The following is a 26,171-nucleotide window of genomic DNA, read 5'->3' as shown; positions in this document are numbered from 1 at the left end:
CCACAGGAGGTCACTGTTTAGAAACGTCCTCTGAGGATCGGGGAAGCGTATCGGAGGACAAACGAGCAACAGCTGATGAGAGATATTCAGACCTAAACATGGTGACCAACGAGGGAGGGGCTTCTCTGACCCGTTACCATCGGCTGGACTCGCCTCAGCTCTGTTTGCATTCCCTCTGAAGACCAAGGTTCTAAAAGTTTTGGATTTTTCATTCTAGTTTAGTTTTATTTAGTTTTGACTTTTTTTTCTCTAATTCAGTTCGTTTCAATTTGTTTTTAGTTTTCATTAGTTTTCGTTTTTTTCTAAATGCGTCGTCTCTTTTCTCTTCCTCTCTGTGCTCCTATTCAAATAAATCCCAGACAGGACTCTGCTGCTTTAGTCTCCATGTTTCCAGGTAGAGTGGGGACCAGAAGACGACTGGAAACCACAGTGAACACAAGTGACGGAGCAAAAAGTGTCGTATGGAGACAGCACAGAAAACTGAGAGAGCGAAATAAATCGATTTCGTATCAATCCGACATTGACAAAGATGAAAATGAAGGGAATTTTATCCATAATTTTTATCCGTTTTAGTTAGTTTTGTAAACATAAAATACAGTTTCAGTTAGTTATGGTTTTATTCTTTTAATTATAGTTTTGGCTTTCTTTCTTTTTTTTCTTTTTTTTTTTTGCGGAGCGGGGGGTGGGGGTGGGGTGCAGTTCTATATGTGGGGGTGCGGTCCATAACTAACGCTGGCGTGAAACAAAAGTGAAACTTTACATACTTTCAACGTCCAACTCCAGGGTTCTGTTCCTCTGTTAAACAGTGTGTGTGTGACAGACAGACAGACAGACAGACAGACAGACAGACAGACAGACAGACAGACAGAGCTGGTGTCAGTGTTTTAGAACTACTGTAGTTCATAGGTGGCAAACAACGTCCGTCTTATCAACGTCTCTTTCACCTGAACCCAAACTGATCCAAACTGGACTGGACTGATGGTGGAGGGTCTTCAGTCTTCAGTCTCTTCCCTCCAGGTTCACATCATATTTGTTTTTTTCTTTTTTTTTTTTTTTTAACCTTAAATCAGCTGCTATTTCATATTTCGGGTCAATGTGCGCGCCTTTAATATGTCCATGTGGAACTTGCGCAAATTTAAAGTTCCGCATCAAACGACATCTTTTGTTCCTTTTTCTTTTTCTCATCATACTGTGGTGTTTGGGTTCAGCTGTGGACCGAACAGGTGTGAACTGAAACGGTTCAGTTCAGTATGTGGACCATTACAGGCCTAATTTATATATGTATATATATATATACATATATATATATATATACATATATATATATGTGTGTGTGTGTGTATATATGTACACACAGTATATTCATCCCACACACCTGCTCAGAATCAAAACAAATGTGTGTCCATTTTAATTCAGACACATTTACTCGTGTCTGAATAAATCCACTATTTACTGCTGCATTATCATTATGTGGGCATGTAAGCAGGAGGATGAAAAACAATGGCATAGTTGGAGGGGGGGACATTAACACAAATATGAAACAATGTGTGATGGTGGTGGGGGGGTGTGGGGGGGTGCCCTTCAACAGAATAGCCCCTCTGGCCTGCATGCAGTCCTAATTAGAAGGCAAAGCTTTTTGACGGTAAATTGATTTTTAATTGTTCAGTCCCTGCATTCATCCAGGTGGCCAAGTTCCCCCATTTAATCTGTGTGTGTGTGTGTGTGTTTGTGTGTGTGTGTGTGTGTGTGTGTGTGTGTGTGTGTGTGTGTGTGTGTGTCTTTAAGTGGAACATGTTTGGAGCTGCCTGCCACCGTTAGCAGCAATTTCCTGAACAAGAGCAATTCATTCAGCATTAGACAGACAGAAAGGATGGATGGACGGATGGATGGATGGATGGATGGATGGATGGATGGATGGAGGGGTGGAGGGGGAGGAGAAAAGATGGGGGGGTGGGGAGGTGTACATTGGAGGCTGACAAACAGAGCAGTTGTGCCATAATTGTCTGTAATGCTTTTCTCCTTCAGTCCTTCTGGACGTGGTTCAGGCCAAACAGCAGCAGCGCATGTTTTCCATTTGGTTTGATTTTTTTTCCCTTGTGTCTTAGTGAGGAGCCACTCAGGCCTGTGTGTACGACTAATGGTTCTGATGGTGTGAGGAAGAGGAGGAGGAAGAAGAGGAGGAAGAGGAGGAGGAAGAAGAGGAGGAAGAAGAAGAAGACGAGGAGGAAGAAGAGGAGGAGGAGGAGGAAGAGGAACAGGAAGAAGAAGAGGAGGTGGAGGAAGGGTAGGAAGAAGAGGAGGAGGAGGAAGAGGAACAGGAGGAGGAGGAGGAGGAGGAAGAAGAGGAGGAGGAAGAAGAGGGAGGAGGAAGAGGAAGACGAGGAGGAAGAAGAGGAGGAGGAGGAAGAGGAACAGGAGGGAGAAGAGGAGGAGGAAGAAGAGGAGGAAGAAGAGGAGGAGGAGGAAGAGGAACAGGAGGAGGAAGAGGAGGAAGAAGAGGAGGAGGAGGAAGAGGAACAGGAGGAAGAAGAGGAACAGGAGGAGGAAGAGGAGGAGGAACAGGAGGAAGAAGAGGAACAGGAGGAGGAAGAAGAGGAGGAGGAGGAGGAGGAGGAGGAAGAGGAGGAGGAAGAAGAGGAGGAAGAAGAGGAGGAAGAAGAGGAGGAGGAAGAGGAAGACGAGGAGGAAGAAGAGGAACAGGAGGAGGAAGAGGAGGAGGAAGAAGAGGGAGGAGGAGGAAGAAGAGGGAGGAGGAAGAGGAAGACGAGGAGGAAGAAGAGGAGGAGGAGGAAGAGGAACAGGAGGAAGAGGAACAGGAGGAAGAAGAGGAACAGGAGGAGGAAGAGGAGGAGGAAGAAGAGGAACAGGAGGAGGAAGAGGAGGAGGAAGAAGAGGGAGGAGGAAGAGGAAGACGAGGAGGAAGAAGAGGAGGAGGAGGAAGAGGAACAGGAGGAAGAAGAGGAACAGGAGGAGGAAGAGGAGGAAGAAGAGGAGGAGGAAGAAGAGGAGGAGGAGGAAGAGGAACAGGAGGAGGAGGAAGAGGAGGAGGAAGAAGAAGAGGAGGAGGAAGAGGAGGGGGAAGAAGAAGAGGAGGAGGAAGAGGAAGAAGAGGAGGAGGAGGAGGAGGAGGCCTGTGAGTTGATTGGCTGGTCTGTTTGTTCTGCTGCTGGTGGAGGTGCCATGCACTGGATCCTGACGCTGTAACACTAGTGTTGGGAATCTTAGTTTTCAGGCTGATACGACGCGCATATCGATGCAGCATCTCCGATCTGATATATTAAAGATACATGTGTGGCACCTCATGATGCGATACGATTCACACCCAAGTCACGATACAGCGTGATTAAGCACATTCTGACTGAACACATTCAGTCTGGTAAAAAAAAAAAAATATGCAGTGCATTTAACTGAGCTGATTATTTATTTATCAAATAAGACCATGTTCACGAAGTGTCTTTAGTTCAGTTTCAGAACACGTGCCTCACATTCAGTCAGATGAAGAAGTTCGGACTTTGTTTCCAAAGTCGTTTCTCTACATGTTTCTGACTCAACTTCTGTGTTTGTAACGAAGGTAAAACCGAAAAAGGTTCTGTCACTTTAAGAGACACCTGCGCAAGGTATTCTGGGATGCACTGTTGGATCTGTATGACACTGTTTAAGGAAGTATCTGTGGTGTGTACTGCAGTATCTGTGGTCTGTACTGCAGTATCTGTGGTATGTACTGCAGTATCTGTGGTGTGTACTGCAGTATCTGTGGTGTGTACTGCAGTATCTGTGGTCTGTACTGCAGTATCTGTGGTATGTACTGCAGTATCTGTGGTATGTACTTCAGTATCTGTGGTGTGTACTGCAGTATCTGTGGTATGTACTGCAGTATCTGTGGTGTGTACTGCAGTATCTGTGGTATGTACTTCAGTATCTGTGGTATGTACTGCAGTATCTGTGGTATGCACTGCAGTATCTGTGGTATGTACTGCAGTATCTGTGGTATGTACTTCAGTATCTGTGGTATGTACTGCAGTATCTGTGGTATGCACTGCAGTATCTGTGGTATGTACTTCAGTATCTGTGGTCTGTACTGCAGTATCTGGTATGTACTGCAGTATCTGGTATGTACTGCAGTATCTGGTATGTACTGCAGTATCTGTGGTATGTACTGCAGTATCTGTGGTATGTACTTCAGTATCTGTGGTGTGTACTGCAGTATCTGGTATGTACTGCAGTATCTGTGGTATGTACTTCAGTATCTGTGGTGTGTACTGCAGTATCTGGTATGTACTGCAGTATCTGTGGTATGTACTTCAGTATCTGTGGTATGTACTTCAGTATCTGTGGTATGTACTGCAGTATCTGGTATGTACTGCAGTATCTGTGGTATGTACTGCAGTATCTGTGGTATGTACTGCAGTATCTGGTATGTATTGTAGTATCTGTGGTATGTACTGCAGTATCTGTGGTATATACTGCAGTATCTGGTATGTACTGCAGTATCTGGTATGTACTGCAGTATCTGTGGTATGTACTTCAGTATCTGTGGTATGTACTGCAGTATCTGTGGTATGTACTGCAGTATCTGGTATGTACTGCAGTATCTGTGGTATGTACTGCAGTATCTGTGGTATGTACTGCAGTATCTGGTATGTACTGTAGTATCTGCGGTATGTACTGCAGTATCTGTGGTATATACTGCAGTATCTGGTATGTACTGCAGTATCTGTGGTATGTACTGCAGTATCTGGTATGTACTGCAGTATCTGTGGTGTGTACTGCAGTATCTGTGGTGTGTACTGCAGTATCTGTGATGTGTACTGCAGTATCTGGTATGTACTGTAGTATCTGTGGTATGTACTGCAGTATCTGTGGTATATACTGCAGTATCTGGTATGTACTGCAGTATCTGTGGTATGTACTGCAGTATTCAGTCCAGCTGGTCTAGTAAAAGTACCTGTTCATAAACCTCATGTGTTCTCCTCCTTCTGTGTCTGTCACATTCACAGTCGATACAGTATTCATCTGCACATGCTCAGTACAGTATTCATCTGCACATGCTCAGTACAGTATTCATCTGCACATGCTCAGTACAGTATTCATTTGCACATGCTCAGTACAGTATTCATCTGCACATGCTCAGTACAGTATTCATCTGCACATGCTCAGTACAGTATTCATTTGCACATGCTCAGTACAGTATTCATCTGCACATGCTCAGTACAGTATTCATTTGCACATGCTCAGTACAGTATTCATCTGCACATGCTCAGTACAGTATTCATCTGCACATGCTCAGTACAGTATTCATCTGCACATGCTCAGTACAGTATTCATTTGCACATGCTCAGTACAGTATTCATCTGCACATGCTCAGTACAGTATTCATTTGCACATGCTCAGTACAGTATTCATCTGCACATGCTCAGTACAGTATTCATCTGCACATGCTCAGTCCATGGGCAGAGCTCAGACTGTTAGTGTACAGTGAACACATCCATGAATCCACGGCGCACGTTAACGTGGGTCTGAAGGAAAGAAAAACTTTACCCAAATAAATAATAACACTTTTAAATAACAGTAAAAATATATTCTATTGAACGGATCGAATTTTATCGATACAAACATTCAATAACCGATGCATCGTGATATCATTCCAAACCTTTCATTCACTCTCAGCTAGGGCTGTAGTGATACACTAATCTCACAATATGATACGATATGATACACGATATTCAGCTCACGATTCAATATATATCTTGATATTCAGCCAACAATATGATTCGATACACTTACATAATTTTCTGAAAGATTTTGAAGGGACAGAGTGGTTTTGGTGACATCTTGTGAGTGTTCCATTGACTTAGATTGAATTAATTGAAGTGAAAACTGAAAGCATCGATCACGTACACAATATATGACTGACTCTGACTGGACAGAGTCTACAGCTGCAAATGCTGGACAAAATGAACCAAAGATCTGATTAGAAAATTTGTTGGATTTACTGAAACAGTGCAAACTGTGGCTTCCAAGCCTTTGAAAAGTGCAGAATCTATAACCCCCTTAGTAAACTTTTTATAGGGCCGAGGCCCTAAACGTCACAGGATAAATGGTTTGGGAGCTCACAGGTTGTGCAGACCTTCCTTTATTTTTTTCATTATAAACGTATACAAATCAGAACTCCCAAGAGGGATAATATCACAGATTTATAAGAATATTTCAAATCTTAATAATCATTCCACCAAATACATTAAAGAACTAGAAAAGCACTCGGAGAGAACAGGAGACTGAAGATTGCATTGCGGGCGAAGTTGTAAACGGAGTTGTTTTTATGTGTTTTAGTTTTTCATAAGATCATGATAAAGGTGGCGGTGGTTAAACTTTAAATGGTTAAAAAGGTTTGTTGTGTTAGCGGTCGGTGCGGACACAACTACGAAACACTTTGTGCACGTGATGTGTTTTTGCTCTTCGTCTTCTTCATCAAACCCAAAGTGATTCCATACAATTGAATTGGACTTGCCTTTTTTGTTTACCAAGCAATTCTGCTGTGATTCTCTTGCCATTTTTCCAGGTCGCTGGTACAACTTTCTTCTTGGGGTGGACCTGCCGGCTAGCAGGCAGCAGTAGCTTAGAGGGGGGCGGGGCAGAGCAGCTCATGGGAGCTTGCGTGCGCGTGAATTAAACAACTCAAAATTAATAATCGTTTTTTCTCGATTACATAATTTTTGTAATCGTTGCGTGTAATAATCGAAATCGTAATCGAATTTCGATTAATTGCACAGCCCTACCTGATCCTGTTCCTGCAAAGCGAACGGGGAAATGGGCGGCGAGCAGAGAACCAGACAGAACACAGGGGATTTGAACTGGACTTCATGTATCGATACTCAGAGCTGAAAAACTGATACTTTCTGGGGAAACAAAATATTGATATATATATATATATATATATATATATATATATATATATATATATATATATATATATATATATATATATATCACAGAATTAATAAAATCGCTCAGCCTTAAGGCGTCCAGACACTGTGTGATTTTACAGACCATTTGTCACTGGTGCTTCTCTTTCTGGGCTGGGTCCAGATGTGCCTCTGATGGTGTGTGCTGTTTGGTGCAGTGGACATGGGCTAAGGAGAAGACATGAACACCTCACCACCAGCAACCGTGTGTTCACAAGGAAAACAGAGCTGTTTGAAATCCTGCTCACTCCTGGTGAGGGTATGGCACTGTCAAAGCACTGCCACGAGCCCATGGGCCTCAGATTCTCACACTGTGCATGCGCCAATACAATAATATCCAGCTACTGTAAGCTAATGCTAAGCTAACAGTAGCTGCTATTGTCCTCGTGCAGTTTATCTTTTTCATCTTCCCTCTAGTTCCCTTTGCTGTAGGACTGACAGCCCATACTGTCCACATCTGGACAACCAGTTCCTGCACCAAACACGTGGTCGTCTTTTCTTCTGTTTTGATTCCTCACAGATAATCTCACATGTTACCAAAGCAGCTCGTTGGTTTTTGTTTAGCACGACTATTTGGTGACTCACACCAAAACACAATCGTCTATGCACTTACGGATTCCTTGGTATTTTAACGTTGTATTTTCAGATCCAACACTGGAATGTGTGGTGCATCCTCTGGTGTATGGTCCTACAGTGTGGTGTGTCCTCTGGTGTATGGTCCTACAGTGTGGTGCATCCTCTGGTGTATGGTCTTACAGTGTGGTGCGTCCTCTGGTGTATGGTCCTACAGTGTGGTGCGTCCTCTGGTGTATGGTCTTACAGTGTGGTGCGTCCTCTGGTGTATGGTCCTACAGTGTGGTGCGTCCTCTGGTGTATGGTCCTACAGTGTGGTGCGTCCTCTGGTGTATGGTCCTACAGTGTGGTGCGTCCTCTGGTGTATGGTCCTACAGTGTGGTGCGTCCTCTGGTGTGTGGTCCTACAGTGTGGTGCGTCCTCTGGTGTATGGTCCTACAGTGTGGTGCGTCCTCTGGTGTATGGTCCTACAGTGTGGTGCATCCTCTGGTGTATGGTCCTACAGTGTGGTGCATCCTCTGGTGTATGGTCCTACAGTGTGGTGCGTCCTCTGGTGTATGGTCCTACAGTGTGGTGCTTCCTCTGGTGTATGGTCCTACAGTGTGATGTATCCTCTGGTGTATGGTCCTACAGTGTGGTGCGTCCTCTGGTGTATGGTCCTACAGTGTGGTGCTTCCTTTGGTGTATGATCCTACAGTGTGGTGTATCCTCTGGTGTATGGTCCTACAGTGTGGTGTGTCCTCTGGTGTATGGTCCTACAGTGTGGTGCTTCCTCTGGTGTATGGTCCTACAGTGTGGTGTATCCTCTGGTGTATGGTCCTACAGTGTGGTGCTTCCTTTGGTGTATGGTCCTACAGTGTGGTGTATCCTCTGGTGTATGGTCCTACAGTGTGGTGTGTCCTGTGGTGTATGGTCCTACAGTGTGGTGCTTCCTTTGGTGTATGATCCTACAGTGTGGTGTATCCTCTGGTGTATGGTCCTACAGTGTGGTGTGTCCTCTGGTGTATGGTCCTACAGTGTGGTGCTTCCTCTGGTGTATGGTCCTACAGTGTGGTGTATCCTCTGGTGTATGGTCCTACAGTGTGGTGTATCCTCTGGTGTATGGTCCTACAGTGTGGTGCGTCCTCTGGTGTATGGTCCTACAGTGTGGTGCATCCTCTGGTGTATGGTCTTACAGTGTGGTGTATCCTCTGGTGTATGGTCCTACAGTGTGGTGCATCCTCTGGTGTATGGTCTTACAGTGTGGTGTATCCTCTGGTGTATGGTCCTACAGTGTGGTGTATCCTCTGGTGTATGGTCCCACAGTGTGAGCAGTCAGGTCGTATACCAGTGTCGGTCCGTACAGTGTGAGAACAGGAATCGTGAATCTGACTTTATGATTGATTCGCACAGTTTGAGATGGAGCTGCGTACAACGATCGAAGTAATCGCACAGTGTATGAACGCCTTTACTCTCAGCTTCTCCACCCGTGCACTGGGATCGTGCACGCGTGTGTCGGCGTATCGATGCGTATCGGATAATCTTCCATCCCTACATAACAGTTCTGTGTACACAGTAGATGAGTCCAGATCAGTATCGCAGTGACACCAGTGCATCCGTTAGTCAATAGTGTTCTGTTGTTAAAGCTGCGCTCTGATTGGCCTGCTCTGTCATATTGACAGCTGCTCCATAGATTGCTTTTCTGGTTTAATGTAAATGTCAGATTCCAGAGAGGATGTGAACTGAAGTAATCTACACCTGGCCTTACTGCCTCTGTCCACAATAACAGACAGTATATAGACTAAATGTCCTCTAACATTAACCTGGATTTGAAACAGAGGAGAGAAAACTATTACAGGATCAATAAGGAACTGATTTTAGCAAAAAAAAAAAAAAGTCTCCATTTTGAATGTCTGGGGTCGACAGAAATGTGTGATGTTAAAATGGGGTCAGGAGTCAAAAAAAAAGGTTGGAACCACTGGACTAGGCGATGGGAAACATTAAAGAAGTGCATTTGTCAATATCCTTTACTGAGTTCAAGCCTGTATTGTCAGTGAATGTCCTCTGAGAATGGTCCGAGTGTTCAGGAGTCTGGTGTGTTGATCTAAACATGTTCACCACCAATAGTCTGTCACATGCACGAGGTTACAGGAGGAAAAACAAATTAATTTTAGCCAAAAAAGGTCTCAGTTCTGTGTTAAACTGGGGCCAGGAGACAAAAAAGGTTGGAAACCACTGGGTCAGTCTGTCAGCTTTTACTGGTATCACCGACAGAAAAAGTAAACAAGTGTTCAGAGAACGCAAACCTCCACCAAGAACCCGAACAGTGTGCATGTGTGGACCGACTGTTTCTGTTTAAATTCAACAGTTTCCAGGTTGTTCCATACAGCAGAAACAGTTGAATCTTGGTCCCAGTCATGTGTCTGTCCAATTAGATTCAATTCACATCAATATTAGTTGAGTTCTAATTTTAAATGTGTGGGAAATGGGATTTTCAATGTTAAATGTAAATGTCCACAGAGTCCACATTCCACAGTGGATGTGGACAATTTAGTTCCAGATACAAGAGATTGTTCTAAGCTACAGGTGGATCCAACTGGAGGAGAATCGGAGTCGTTTGGAATTTTTGATGAATTTTGGAAAATGTCTCAATGATGACGGATGGAAAATTGTAGATGTTGTGACCTTGCTGTGACCTTGAACTTTGGCCTACTGTGGGGAAGATTTGGGAAAGATGGGTGGAAGAGTTTTCCCCTAAAGTTGAGAACAAACAAATAAACAAACAAACACACAAAGCAAAGTGATCACAATACTTCCTAGAGGACGTAATAAACATGAAAACAATGAAAACATGAAAACATAACCTGTGCTGTTCCTTGGCAGAGGTAATTAGAACAAACCTAAAGTTGTTTCAAATCCTGTGAACTTTCCAAAACGTTCTAATGATGAACAAACAGGTCTCCTCCTCCTCCTCCTCCTCCTCCTCCTCCTCCTCCTCCTCCTCCTCCTCCTCCTGAAGCTGGAGAGTCGACCGGTGTGACGTTTGATTTCTCCACCTGCTCATCCCAGTGAGCATCACAGCAAACGCCCCGACAAAACCGTACAGCTGCGAGCGCTCAGCATCAGCATCATCGTCGTCATCGTCACAGGCACAAAGTCCAGACGTCTGTGTTCTAGTCCAGGGCTGTCAGACTCATGTTAGTCCAGTTCCACATTCAGCTACATTAGATCTGCAGTGGGCCCAACCAGTCAAATAATAACAGAATAGTATAGAAATAATGTCAACTCCAAACTTTTTTCTGTGTTTTAGAGCAAAAAAAGTAAATTTACATAATGAAAAGGTTTACGTCTACAAACTATCCTTTCAAAAGATGTGACTAACATGAACTAACCGAAAAAGTCAGTGTAATTTGAACACTATTCTGCCTCAGTTTATCATTTCCACATGTTCATTAGAACTGACAGATCACAGTGGATCTACAAACACACAAAACATTTAATAACAGACAGAATATTATTAAAATTGTATTTACTTCTCTTAAGACATTTCCAGTTGTTCATATTTTAGTAGTAGTTTATTTCGAGCACATAGAATCATCAGACAACAAAGATTCATACAACATGGCCAAAAAAAAAAAAAAAAAAATCCAATTTTTCTGCACTTGAAAGGAGTGGGAAGAAGTAGAACTTGACTCCACCCCCGTTTTACAAACTAATAATCAAACTAGATCTGCGTCCTTTGCTTTGTTAACACACATTTTCCTTTGTTCATTTTTTGAGATTGAATTGTTCTGAATGTGAAACCTTAACTAAAAGGATTGTTAATATTTAAGCATAGTTTTTAGATTTCACAAAATCATCCCAAGGGCTGGACTGGACCCTTTATTTATTTTATTTTATTTTATTTTATTTTATTTTATTTTATTTTATTTTATTTTATTTTATTTTATTTTATTTTTCCTTCCTTGGTTGTTAATGTTTTGATGTAATTTTTGCATTTCACAAATTCATCCCAAGGGCCGGGCTGGACCCTTTCTTTCTTTCTTTTTAAATTTTTTAAAATTTTTAAAAATTTTTAAAATTTTAATTTATTTATTTATTTATTTATTTATTTATTTTTTTTTAAATCACAAATTCATCCCAAGGGCTGGACTGGACCTTTTATTTACTTATTTTTATTTATTTATTTTATTTATTTATTTTTCCTTCCTTTACTATCAATATTTTGGTGTAATTGTTGCATTTCACTGGACCCTTTATTTATTTATTTATTTATTTTATTTTATTTTATTTTTTTCCACAAATTCATCCCAAGAACCCTTTATTTATTTATTTATTTTTTATTTATTTATTTTTCCTTCCTTGATTGTTAGTATTTTGGTGTAATTTTTGCATTTCACTGGACCCTTTATTTACTTATTTATTTATTTATTTATTTTTATTTTATTTTATTTTATTTTATTTTTTTATTTTATTTTTTTCCCCCCATCCTTGATTGTTCATATCTTCAGTGTAAGTTTTGCATTTCACAAATTCATCCCAAGGGCCGGACTGGACCTTTTGGTGGGTCAGATTTGGCCCCCGGGACGCATGTTTGACACCTGTGCTGTAGGGTAACACTCCCAAAGCTGAAACAAGGGGGGGTGGTAACAAGCAAGCACACTGAGCCTTGGAGGAGGTGAAGCTTTATTTTTCAAAATCAATCAGACAGACAAACTGGTTTGAAATGGCAGGGAGATAATGCGACGGTGTGGCGCGGTGACCTTTAAACACGGCCCGCCGCTACATCCCAACCACCGAAAGACCCTGACCTTTGTAGAACCATTACAGAAGCCTCTAATCTGAAAGGTGGGGGGCGCACACACACACACACACACACACACGCACACGCACACACGTAATTTGCACAGGCTTACATGTATTGCATCTACTTCAATCCAGCAGCGGCTCCCATGTACGATATTTACACGAAACAATTAACAGACACATATTAGCGTTCAACTGGATGAATGCGCATACGTAATCAGAGCAGAATGTTGCACGCCAACACACATAAACACACACACAGTTGAGTCGTCAGCCTTCCTGTTGGCTGCAAAAGGCCAGATGTGATAATGGCTTCCTGTATGTAAATGCTGCTGCTGCTGTTGGAATGCCTGGGCGTGCTCCTCAGTATTCCGCTCAGGCGCCGCCGCTCGCATCATTTTGAATTGCAAAATGCCAAAAGTGGAACGACACATTGTTTGTAATGCTATTGGTGCTGTGCATTTAGAAGAAGAAGAAAAAAAAATACAGAAAAAAAAATATCCTGTGGAGTGTTTGAATAGATAATTATGCACTGTGTGTGTGTGTGTGTGTGTGTGTGTGTGTGTGTGTGTGTGTGTGTGTGTGTGTGTGTATGTATGGAGGACTGAACCTGCCATATTGAAAAATATAAAAATAGGTTGATAAGTTCATTCCCGTACCATTTATTTATCTATTTTTTCCTTATTTATATTTTTCCTTATTTAATAGATATCCCTGCATTTATTTCTGTGCTGTTTTCCATTTACATTTCTTCAATTATTCCCCCTTTTGCATTTTTTGTATTTATTTCTTAAATACGGAAAAATATTTTAACATTTTCTTCAATATTCCCCCTTTTTGCATTTTCTTCCTCTATTTATTTCTACTTTGCCTGTTTATTTCTGTATGGAGTATGAAGAAAATGTAAATAGAATGCAACACAGAAATAAATGCAGGGATAAAAATTAAATAAGGAAAAATATAAATAAGGACAAAATAGATAAATAAATGGTACGGAAATGAACTTATCAAGCCATTTTTATATTTGTGTATATATTTTTCAGTATGGGAGGTTCAGTCCTCCATGTGTGTGTGTGTGTGTGTGTGTGTGTGTGTGTGTGTGTGTGTGTGTGTGTGTGTGTGTGTGTGTACGACTACAGCCTGAATAATCTGACCCAGGCGAGTGGGAGAAGACGACCAGTAATTGTTACTGTAGAGGAGAGAACCGATCAATAAGTATTGATTATCTCCTGTCCATTAGGAATAATTGGTGATGTTTCAGCGGGCGACGTAATGACACATCGACGACAGTGAGTCGGGAGTAAAACATCATCGATTCCAGTGAAAAATGCACAATTTGGCGGTGGGTTTGAGCGGCTGCGTCACAACTGGATCATCTGCAGCTCGGCTTTATTGGGATCAGTCGACAGGAGCCAAGACCCAGCGCTCCAAAACATAGAGAAAAGTTAGGAGTTTACATTAGTACCTGTGCCAGGAGGTACTGTGATCACTTTGCTTTGTGTGTTTGTTGGTTTGTTCGCTAGATAACTCAAAAAGTTATAGACAGATTTTCATGAAAATTTCAGTAAATGTTGATACTGGCACAAAGAAGAAATGATTTTAACAATATTCTGCCTGTTATTAAATGTTTTGTGTGTTTGTAGATCCGCTGTGATCTGTAAGTTATAATGTACATGTGGAAAAGATAATATTGTTAAAATTACACTTATTTTTTCAGTTTGTTCATGTTATTCACATCTTCTGAAAGGATAGTTTGTAGATGTAAACCTGTCCATAATGTAAGTTTACTTTTTTCGCTCTAAAACATAGAGAAAAGTTTGGAGTTGACATTATTTATGTATAACTAGCGCCATTGTACCCGTGGTGCCATTGTACGATAGCGCCCTCCCGTGGTGCAACAATGGCATTGCACCCGTACGCCCTCCCGTGCTGCAACATCGGGACACGCGATGGACAAACATGCCAGACACAGAAACGTCCATGATAGTAGGATTCTGTTATCATGTTACTGGTTCGGCCCACTTCAGATCAAACTGGGCTGAATGTGGTCCAGGACCCCTGCCGTACAGGACTGGTTTTTAGATTTCAATCTGTTAACTGCTTCAGTTTGTTCAGTCAAACCTGTGACTTCCACCCGTGAACTCAAGCCATGTTCTCCCAGTTCCAAGTTCTGACGTCACGTAGCAATGGCGCCCCCCCCATGGATGTGGTGTTTATGCAGATTGTTTATTAAAACAACGTATTGATCTGATATTATTTATCTGCAAATGTTCTGCATAATCAGCAGCTGCTCTAGTGTTAGCTAGTGTTCAGTCCAATGAGTGAAAGAATAAACAAGGAAAGCACTTGGAGAGCGCAGACCTCAGCCAAGACAGATACCCCCCCCCCCCCCCCCCCATCACCACCAAATGTAATCATTTGTTCCTTGTGCCAGTATCAACATTTCCTGAAAATTTCATGAAAATCCGTCCATAACTTTTTGAGTTATCTTGCTAATAAACAAACAAACATGCAAACACACAAAGCAGTGATCACAGTTCCTCCTTGGCGGAGGTCATTAAAACCAAATATGAGTCCAAATATACAAATAACATCAAAGGTAGAACAGCTTCTCTTGCCTTATGCGCTGTTTTTCCTCCTCTGTTTCCCTCAAATAAGCAAAGAACAAACACCTCTGGGATAGAAATGACCGTAAATGAACATAACGTACGGTCCACCATGCTGGTCTGTTTACATCTAACTCCCACAATTCCTCGCGCTCAGGCAGTTTGGCCTGACTTGCCTGGAATGTTACAAAGTCAGGAGTTGTGGTTTGAAGTCAAAATTTACAGACTCAAAAAACGGCCTGGAATGCAGCATAAGCTCCAAACGTACAGTTCATGTTATCTGTGTTCTGTCAGGAGGTTCTCCCTTTGGCTTTGACTGTGGTGGTCTAAGAAAAGGACTGACTGAGGTTCCAGACTCTGGACTGACCTGGAACCTTATTCCAGGACTTGTTTTAAAACCAGAAGTCCCTCAGGTCTTTGTCCTCCTGGTCGCGGGGCCATGAGGTGTGTACTGTCGGTTTGTCTGTTCAGTCCTAAATGTGCTGGAGTTTCTTTCCTGTGGTAGATGTCAGTGTCAGTCCTTCCATAAACAGGAGCATAAATCTGTTGGTTTGAATCTAGAACGCTGGTTCCCCTTCTATCTCCTACTAAATTCTAAAACGATGTGGTTTGTCAAACCTCAGTCATATCCTCAGTTTCATGAGTCTGTTGGTCTGTCTGTCATTACTCAGCTGAATCTCTTCCCTCATGGTGAACAGTTTCTTATGTCGCGTTTCCACTGCGTGGCACCGACTCGGCTCGACTCGGCCTTTACGAAAAAGGACCTGGAATCTGGTACCTGGTACTAGTTTTTTGGTATCACCTCTGCTGAGGTTCCAAGCGATACTAAACCGTGACGTATAACACTGCAGACCACTGATTGGTCGGACAGTTTTCTCTGTGACCCGCCCTTTTACATAAAACAGATGCGTTAGTGGACAGTAAATATAGCGGTAGGTTAATCCACATGAGAACAGCCCAGAACTACACCATGGTCGGTCCAGGAGATCCAGTCTGTGGTGGCCGACGTAAAAATTCAGACGAGACAACACGCAACGAGCGAGTTTATCAGCAACTCTCTGAACAGACGACACAGAAATAACGCGTCACATCGCTATGACGACCAGGTACTGTAAAGTCTGTCGTATCCTGGAATGGAAACGGTCTGCAGGAATACTGAGCTGAGCCGGTTCCATGTAGTGGAAATGTGGCATTGGTTCCATCCACCAGAAACAAACCATGTGTTTACAAACAGAGCCGGGAGGGAACTCGGGCATCCGAGGAATTTTGTCGTGACGTGCATTGTGGGAAATGAAGGCTCGCACCACTGCCTAGCAGCGGCAGCGCAACCATATGATATTATACAGATGAAACAAACAGGACGCAGAAACGGCTGAAACGTGGAAACGGCTGCAGGAATATGCACAGAGGGAAGGGAGCTCCTGCCGTTTCCACGTTATGTCATTAGCAGCTGCTGCTGACAGGTGGCTGCACGAGCCTTCATTTCCCACAATGCACGTCATGACAAAATTCCTCAGATGCCCGAGTTCCCTCCTGGCTCTGTTTGTAAACACATGGTTTGTTTGTGGTGGATGGAACTGAGAAACTGTTCAGCATGAGGAAGAGATTCAGCTGAGGAATGACAGACAGATCCATGAAAGTGAGGATATGACTGAGGATGGACAGATCTGAGGAAAAACTGGTCACAAAAGTCTCCTGCACCTTTAAAATCTTCAGTGTCAGTTTGGCACTCCATAAAATTCTGCTGTGGGCCGGATCAGAACCTCTGGAGGGACGGTTTTGGCCCACAGGCTGCATGTTTGACACCTGCACTGTAAAAAAAAAAAAAAAAACTGTGAAAAACGGTAATATTCCGGTAGCAGGGGTGCAGAAAAAATACTGTTAAATAACGGAAAATAACCATCTCATAAAAATATGGTAATTTTCCATAATTAAAATACAGTTTTTTGCCCTAACTTTACATGACATTTTGCATATTTTTTACTTTTTAATGTTTAATAAAGAATATTTTCATGTATTAAAACAACCAAATTACCGATAAATATATATATATATAATTTTCAGTGAGACTCAGTTGTCCAATCCACTGATAAAAACTGTATTTGGACAGTTTATCAGTGCTTATACATGTTATACATTCACAAAAATACATTTATTCAACATTTTTGTTGTGAAACCTCCTGTAATTACACAAGATATTTGTTAATTAACAAACAAGTCTGGTTCAACTGACAGAACAAATACTTCTTTAATGGTTAATTGTCAGTAATTTTATCTCATTTTATTATTATTATTATTAGTATTAGTATTATTATTATTATTATTATTTTTACAGTATTAAACTTTAAATTAACAGTTTAATCTCAAATAGAAAAATATTTGTGAAACTACGATACATTTGCAAATGTATTTTAACTGTATTTTTCTGTGAAAAAAGAACAAATTTCTTTTAAAAAATGAAATTTTATGGTTCTTCACAGTTACAGTTTTTTCGTGTTATTTTCCATTTAACATGTAAAATCACAGTCTGATTTTGTCATTTCATTGATATTTTCCTGTATTTGAAAAATACAGGAAAAATCTGTAAAATAAACAGTGAAAATTCTGTTAAATTACAGATTTTTTTTTTACAGTGTGGTTTGTTTGTGGTGGATGGAACTAAGAAACTGTTCACCATGAGGAAGAGATTCGGCTGAGTAATGGCAGACAGACGAACAGATCCATGAAACTGAGGATATGACTGAGGTTTGACAGATCTGATGAAAAACTGGTCACAGAAGTCTCCTGCACCTTTAATATCATCAGTGTCTTTTTTGCACTCCATAAAATCACGCATTGGGCCGGATCAGAACCTTTGCAGGGCCGGTTTTGGCCCACGGGCCGCATGTTTGACACCTGTGATGTCCAACATGCTTTCCCAAACATCCCTTTCCCTCTTCTCTTCCCTCTCTGCCTGTCTTTCTTTCTTTCTTTCTTTCTCCAGGGCTGTGTTCGCTGTGCGCTGCAGGTCTGCAGGTGCTGTCTTGTACAACAGTGACATCTTTTGGTGCCGGTGGATGTGAGGCCGTCTGTGGTGCAGCCCACGGCCCAGCAGCCACTACAGTAAATAAACATTATGATGACTTTATGCAAATGAAGCCTCCATGTGTACACGGCTGCCTGGTGTTAGCCGGCGCTCTGCCTGTCTGTGCTCACACTTCCTCCGGTCCTCCAGTCCACGCACACTTCCACTGTGGACGAAGGCCGAAGGTGACGGGAGATTTACCGGGACAAACATGAGGCTGTTTCAGACCCCGCCTGATGATCACTGAAGCTGAGGGTAGAGGTGAAGCTGACATGAGCACAAGCAGAGACTGGGTTTGGGTTATTACTGACCATTTATCACACAGAAACAATTAATAAATAAACAAGTGTTCAGAGAACGCAAACCTCCACCAAGCACCTGAACGGTGTTCATCTGTGGATCCACTCTTTCTGTTTAAATTCAACAGTTTCCAGGTTGTTCCATACAGCAGAAACAGTTGAAGCTTGGTACCAGTCATGTGTCTGTCCAATTAGATTAAACTCCAATCAATATTAGTTGAGTTCTAATTTTAAATGTGTGGTAAATGGGATTTTCAGTGTTAAATGTAAATGTCCACAGAGTCCACATTCCACAGTGGATGTGGACAGTTTAGTTCCACATACAAGAGACTGTTCTAAGCTACAGATGGATCCAACTGGAGGAGAATCAGAGTCGTTTTAAATTTTTTATGAATTTTCAAAAATGTCTCAATGATGACAGATGGAAAACTGTAGATGTTGTGACCTTGCTGTGACCTTGAACTTTGGCCTACTGGGACCAAAATGGAATCCATAACTAATGTAACTAACACTGGTGTGAAACAGAAGTGAACCTTTCCATTCTGTCATCGTCCAACTCCTGCTTCTGTTCATCTATTCAGCAGATCTTACACCACATGTTCACACCTTCTAACCTGTATCCACTGGACCCCCTCCACTGTTCTATGCCCCCCCCACACACACAAACGCTGGGGCCCATGAATTTGTCCTGTTCACCCCCCCCCCCCCCCCCCCCCCCCCCCCCCCCTTTACAGCACCCCAGTGCATGAGGACGGTGGTGAATTCTGAGACTGAATGTTGGGTTCAAGTGAACGTTAGTGTCAGGAATGGAGGATGTGTGTGTGTGTGTGTGTGTGTGTGTGTGTGTGTGTGTGTGTGTGTGTGTATATATATACAGGGTGTCCCATAAGTCTCCATACATAGGAGACATAATACATTCCATACATACATGGTTCTAACATGTATTTCTTTATATTTCTTCTTTATAGTTCTTCAGCAGTGGAGGACATGCATTGAAATGTGTTCCTGACAAAATGGCAGTCATATAGAGCATATTATAGAAATAAAGATGGTTTATGTCAAGAAATGTTTATTTTTCCTATGTATGGAGACTTATGGGACACCCTGTGTATATATATATATATATATATATATATATATATATATATATATATATATATATATATATATATATATATATGTATATATCACAGTAGAGATTGAAATCCAGTAGGATTTGTAATCCTACTAGGACAGATCAAAATTTCAGTTTGTCCTAGGACAAACTGAAATCCTATCTGTCCTAGGGTTAGGGTTAGGGGGGTTAGGGGGTTAGGGTTAGGGTTAATCTTCAGATCCTAATTTCTTGTAGGATTTCAGTTTGTCCTAGGACAAACTAAAATTTCAATCTGTCCTAGTAGGATTACGAATCCTACTGGATTTCAATCTCTACTGTGATATATATATATATATATATATATATATATATATGTATATGTGTGTATATATATATATATATATATATATATATGTGTGTGTGTGTGTGTGTGTGTGTGTGTGTGTGTATAATATACGATATATATATATATATATATATATATATATATGTATATATATATATATATATATATATATATATATATATATAATTTTATTTTTTTTATTTTTTTTTTTGTCTCAAAACTTTATTTACATAATACTGTATACAAATAGAACAACAGAACATGGAGGAAAAAAAACATACATGCCTGAGGTGAGGCAGGAAGAAATTACATACATATATAAATAAATACATATATAGGTAAGTAAATTAAATAAATAAATAAGAGTAAAAGAATGAACAAGAATATTGGGGGGGGGGGGGGGGGGTCAACTTAAATTCATTCCAAAAGCCTTCAGTTTTCACAGTTTTAGTGTCAGTAATGGAGGACACAGGAGGAAGAAGACTGACAACCTGAAGGCATTTACAGCAGAGTGTGTGTGTGTGTGTGTGTGTGTGTGTGTGTGTGTGTGTGTGTGTGTGTGTGTGTGTTCATCTGATAACAACCTCTGTTTGTTTGTTTGTTTGTTTGTTTGTCTGTTTGTTTGTTTGTTTGTCTGTTGTTGCTTCTTCACTGGAATCATCAAAGGACTGAACTTCTGCTCTGATCCTTCCGCATCTGCGCGCGCCGCCTGTCACTGAGTCAAGCGCGAGAAGAACAACGGCAGCACCGGAAGTACCGCTGCCAAAATAAAAGCCGATTATTTTAAAGCATTACCGAGGTTCTACACACTTGGACCAAATAAAGTACAAAAAAATAAAATAAAATTATATTACAGGTTACTACTGAGGCTAATGGGAGAAAATAGGACAATTAGTACAAATAGTAAAACAAAAATAATATAACAGAATAGAATGCAATCGAATCGAATCGAATCAAATAGGACAGAACAGAATTAAAGACTTAAATCGATGGCCAAAATACAAAACCTCCTATCTGAAAAAAAATCACTTTTTTCAGGAAACAACAAAAACGTGGATCCTGGAGGATTCTGTTGGTTTCTGTAAATTGTCTTAGACTCTGGTTTGGACCAACTCTATATGTAAAGTGTCATGAGATAACTTTTGTTATGATTTGGCACTATATAAATAAAATTTGATTGATTGATTGGTTGATTGATGGTTTAGTTTTATTCTAGTATGGTCTTTGTTGTTGTCAGGTGACCTTCATGTCATAAGAAAGGGCGGGACTATCTTACAGACAGACTGAAAATGTGGAGTCATCCTTGTTCACATCATTTAATGTGAAAACTCAAAATCTAAACATTTGCAGACAGGTTTTGTTTTTTGGCCATCGAAATGCCAGTAGAAACATTTAGTTCCAGTCAGACTAATGACAACGACACTGGGTACGGTTACATGATGCTTTTTAAATCTGATTTATTTTTCCAGAAGAAATTAATTTGGAACTAAAGTATTTTCTCTTCTGTTTCCATGGAAATGTTAAACCCGAGTAAAGGTTTACATGAGGTATTAATGAGGTAGAAGTGAGCTAAAGGGTTTGTGCTGCAGTGCTCAGGTTGCCTTGTTCTGGCAGCCCTTCCTTTAGCGTTTTAGCTTTGCATTAGTTTTTATTTGCCCAGATTTTATTCCTGCAGTAAGTCACACGACCATGATCTGAGCCTCAGTTTGTGATCATATTGACCCCAGTGGAATAAAGGAATGATTAGGGAGAACTGAATTGACCAAAATCACTCCTAAAATACTACAGATCACCTCTAAAAGCCTGGCTACGTCTGACCAGAGGAATGAAGCCATTATGCTAAGCTAGGCTAAGCTAAGCTAACAGAAGGGCTGCAAGAAGTCAGTCGGTGCACTGCAGTGCAAACTGTTTAGCCCATTTATGGAACTCATGAGTGCATGACAAACGAATGAATAAAAAACCAGGTGGTGAACAATCTGTGTATCATTCGTTCATTCATTTTTCAATTCAAAACCAAAAATGAAAAAACAAAAAAACGACTTGTTTTTTGTTTTTCATTTTCAAAACAAGAATGAAAAATGGATAACGGTTTGTTTTTCCATTTCCCGATTTTGTGCTCAAATGAAAAAAAAACAAAAAAAACCCAAAACAGATAACGACCGTTTCATCTGATTTTGCTATATAGTTAAGTTGTCTGACCTGGAAGTAGTCGTAATTATGGAAAAAATAAACAAACGGAATCATGGCCAGACTGGAGGAATATTTTGCTATAATTAAGCAGCTGTTTATCTTATTAATTCAGAAAAATAGAGCCAAATTTATTTTTTTGTATGAATGCAATACACTTCCGAATCAAACAGCTGCTTAATTATAGCAAAATATTCTCCAGTCTGGCCATGATTCTGCTTGTTTATTTTTTCCCTAGTTACGACTACTTCCGGTTCAGACAGTTTAACTACATTGAAAATAGCAAAATTGGATTAAATGGTCGTTATTCGTTTTTTCCATTTTTCATTCTGGTTTTGAAAATGAAAAACAAAAAAAACTAATCATTTTTTGTTTTTTGGTTTCAAATTGAAAAACGAATGAACGAATGATACACGGACTGTGAACTGTTCCTTCAGGGTTTTCCAGGCTGGTAGATCCCATCAGAATATTCCACTGGAACGCTTTGGGAAGACTAGACTGCAGTGCAGATTCTTCCACCAGCGCAGAATGTGTGCGTCATCGCCACAGGACAAGACACTGAGCATGTGCAGAATGGAAGGAATAAAGTCCAAACGGAATAAAGGCTTTACATGTCCAGGAAGAATTTAGAGCGCAGTTAAAAGAGGATTAAACCAGTGACTTTAATCAGGTTTAAATTTAATCTGAACTATTCTTTTTCAACAGGAACAAGGTGTTTACATGGACATCTGAAATAGGATCGAACCTTTATTCAGATTAAACAAGGAGTAAACCAGTTGTCATGGAAACACACGGAATAAAGCACACTTAGAAAAGGAACTAACTACTGGAATAAGATTACTAAGTACAAGTATTGGTACTCGGTCTCGGTAAGTACTCAAATGGAAGTACTCGGTCTGGAAAAGAGTACTATTGGTGCATTCCTAGTATTTTACTCTCAAACCGTCAGACAGAAGACTCTTACTTTGAAAGCCTCCAGAGGAAGCCGTGCTCGTGCTCGCTGCGTACGTCTTTACGTGGGCTGTGCGTGCGTGTGTCCGTGTGAAGTTGTGGCTGAAGTTAGTTTCCTGTCCCTCTCTCTCTCTCTCTCTCTCTCTCTCTCTCCCTCTCTCTCTCTCAGGTTTGGCTCATGGGCTCAGGTCTGTAGGTCAGACGGGGTCATGAGCGGACACGCGGTCCCGGTGGACTTCAGCGGACACATGTTGGACCTGGACGAGGACGAAGACCTGGAGGTGTTCAGCAAGGTAAGGGCCGAACAAAGGGAGGGGGGGGTGCTACGTGGATCCAGCCCTGCCTCCGGATTCGAACTACACACCAACAACAACATGTCTGCTTCCGTTTACAACACACACATCAGAGGGGGGACCAGCTGACCGGCACGGCACGGCACGGCCCTGGTCAGCTGATGGGCTGACCTTAGGACCCGACCTGTGTGTGGAGTAAAGGGATTACCATGAAGGAAAAGTAACGACATGAGCAGAACTGGAATTAAACAAACATTTTCGTTCACTGAACTGAATAAAAACTATACTGAACAGTGAGTGAACAGTCCAGTTAAAGGCTGTGCAGTTTTCCATTCAGGGTCAGTCTGTTACCAGGACTGAAGCACAGTTCCACAGACAGACTTCAGTCTTTTACCTCCTTTAAGGAAAACAATGAACTCTTTTTCCATCTGTCTGACAAATAAGAGAAGGAAATGTGCTTTTCATAGTTTTGTACTCATGAACCTGCTGTATTATTTAGAGTATATTCCACCCAGTGTGTTCATCTGTCATTCAAAACAAAAAACAAACAAACTAGAAAAGCACTCAGAGCACAGACCTCCACCAGGACAGATCTGCCCCCACCCCCCCACCCGATCACAACCAAAATGTTATCATTTCTTCCTTGTGCCAGTATCAACATTTCCTGAAAATTTCCTGAAAATCCGTCTGTAACCTTTTGAGTTATCTTGCTAACAAACAAACAAACAAACCCTGGCAAAACCAGAACCTCCTTGGGGTATGTAACCAGACAGAAACATATAAATTTTAAATGTGTGGTAAATGGGATTTTCAGTGTTCAGTGTAAATGTCCACAGAGTCCACATTCCACAGTGGATGTGGACAATTTAGTTCCAGATACAAGAGATTGTTCTAAGCTACAGGTGGATCACATTGGAGGCTAATCAGAGTCGTTTGGAATTTTTGATGAATTTTGGAAAATGTCTCAGTGATGACAGATGGAAAATTGTAGATGTTGTGACCTTGCTGTGACCCTGAACTTTGTCCTACTGGGACCAAAATGGACTGGGTTGGTCCCAGGGCCTAGGCCTATCTGTGGGGAAGATTTGGGAAAGATGGGTGGAAGAGTTTTACACTAAAGTTGCTAACAAACAAACAAACAAACAAACAAACACAAAACAAACTAGAGCCCGACCAATATGGGATTTTTGGGGCCGATGCCGATACCGATATTGGGGGCTAAAAAAATCCAATATCCAATATTGGCCAATAACCGATATATTGGCCGACATATGAAATAAGAACCCTGATCTACACAGGATATAATAACCTTATATTAGATAATTGTGGACAGGCGGATAAACAGTTGCATAAATCTGTGTTTATTTCACACAGATAATGGACACAACCTTCAAATGCAAACTATGCAATCACAAAAATAATTAGAGTAAAAAATATGACTGAGCACAGAATGTTTTCACTCACATGTGGATGTGTCTGCCTCACGGCACTACAACTTCTTATGTGGACTAAGGACTAAACTGAGCATGTGCAGAGTGAATTAGGTGAGTACTAAGTTGTTCCTAATTGGAGCAACTGCAAGAGTTACAACTGACCTGTGTTCCAACTGTCCCCAGTCTCCCCTACACTAATAACACCCAGGCCTGTCTGCAGAATGAAACTGTGAGGGAGACAGGAAGTGCACGGACATGGGTGTGTGTGGGGGGGGTGAATACGTCATTAGACAGGTGGGGGGGGGGGGTTAGTGGTCCATCCTTGTCAGAGCACACAGTAGCGGTCCATGATTTTCGCCAGGGTGGGGGTCGGGGGGGGGATAAGCAATCCGTCCTTCTCAGAGCGCGCGAGCGGGGGTGGGGGGGGGGGGTGTAGCTCCATGATTGTGGTGCGGGGGGTGATAGTGTCATTGTCTGAGCAGGAGTGAAAGTGAAACTAACTCACTTTAAAGTTCCTCTTATTCTCCAGGCAGCACACACACACACACACACACACACACACACACACAGAAGCAGCGAGCGACAGAATCTCCATGCAGCAAAAAATAGTTAATATATCGGCTACATATTGGCAGATGTTGATTAATTGGTGATCTGCTATAATCAGCCCAATTAATCGGCCGGCCGATTAATCGGTCGGGCTCTAAAACAAACAAACAAACTCAAAGCAAAGTGATCACAGTACCTCTGTCAGAAGTAACAAATGAATAGATGCATTATAGAATAAATCCCAGATTAAAATAGAAGCACAAACTCAACCTGTTTCTGTTTACACTTTGTTCAGCATCCATTACTTCTAGGGCTGTGTACCGGTAAGAATCTGGTGATACGATACAAATCACAAAACTAGGAACACAATACGATATATCACTATACTGTTAAAAAGGCAATTTTTTTGTTTCTTTTTTTTTTTTTTTTTTTAAATGATTATTTCCTAGAAGCATTGAATTCCAGCAGAAATCTGCACAAATACTAAACATTTTTATTTGATCCCAACAGGATCTAATGTTCTATCACAAAAAGTTCCTGTGTTCAAACTGAAATTCCGTTTCACAGACATTCCAGTTTCAGATCCTGTTCAAATGTTCAGATTCTATTAGTTCACAACTAACATCAGAACAGGATTTGAGTTCAATCCCAACAAAGGAACGAACATTATTGAATAAAAGAGTGTGAAATAATAACAGAAAAAATAGAAACAAAAAAGAAAAACAAAAAAAACGTAAATGAACCTCCACCATATCTGCATTTGAATAAATATCCATACAGTACTTTTAAATATCAATACAGTATTGTGAAATGAAATATCACGATATATTGCAAAACTAATTTTTTCTTACACCCCTAATTATTATTATTATTAGTAGTAGTAGTAGTATTATTAGTATTATTAGTATTATTATTGTGCTCATACATGTTGTAACATATGTGCAGCAGGAACACACCATATGGAGCTCAGGATTTTACCACCGTTTATGGGACCCACTGGCAGGTCCCCCAGGCCGTTACCATAGCA

The 26,171-nt window shown here is 41.1% G+C and overlaps 1 protein-coding gene across 1 annotated transcript in view; it reads left to right on the top strand.

Moving 5' to 3' along the window:
• The first annotated feature begins 22,951 nt into the window (after nucleotides 1–22,951).
• The window catches only part of LOC115411091 (sorting nexin-7-like), a 40,699-nt gene continuing 37,479 nt past the window's right edge, over nucleotides 22,952–26,171 (top strand). Inside the window, exon 1 of the mRNA XM_030123031.1 lies at nucleotides 22,952–23,162. Within this exon, the coding sequence (XP_029978891.1) occupies nucleotides 23,079–23,162 (84 nt within the window). The 5' untranslated portion in view covers nucleotides 22,952–23,078. The remainder of the gene's footprint in view (nucleotides 23,163–26,171) is intronic.

The sequence above is a fragment of the Sphaeramia orbicularis genome, chromosome 20 (genome assembly GCF_902148855.1).
Source record: "Sphaeramia orbicularis chromosome 20, fSphaOr1.1, whole genome shotgun sequence".
In the NCBI taxonomy this organism is placed as follows: Eukaryota; Metazoa; Chordata; class Actinopteri; order Kurtiformes; family Apogonidae; genus Sphaeramia; species Sphaeramia orbicularis.
The sequence above is the reverse complement of the archived record's forward strand: the minus strand, read 5'-3'. Positions and strand labels throughout refer to the sequence as shown.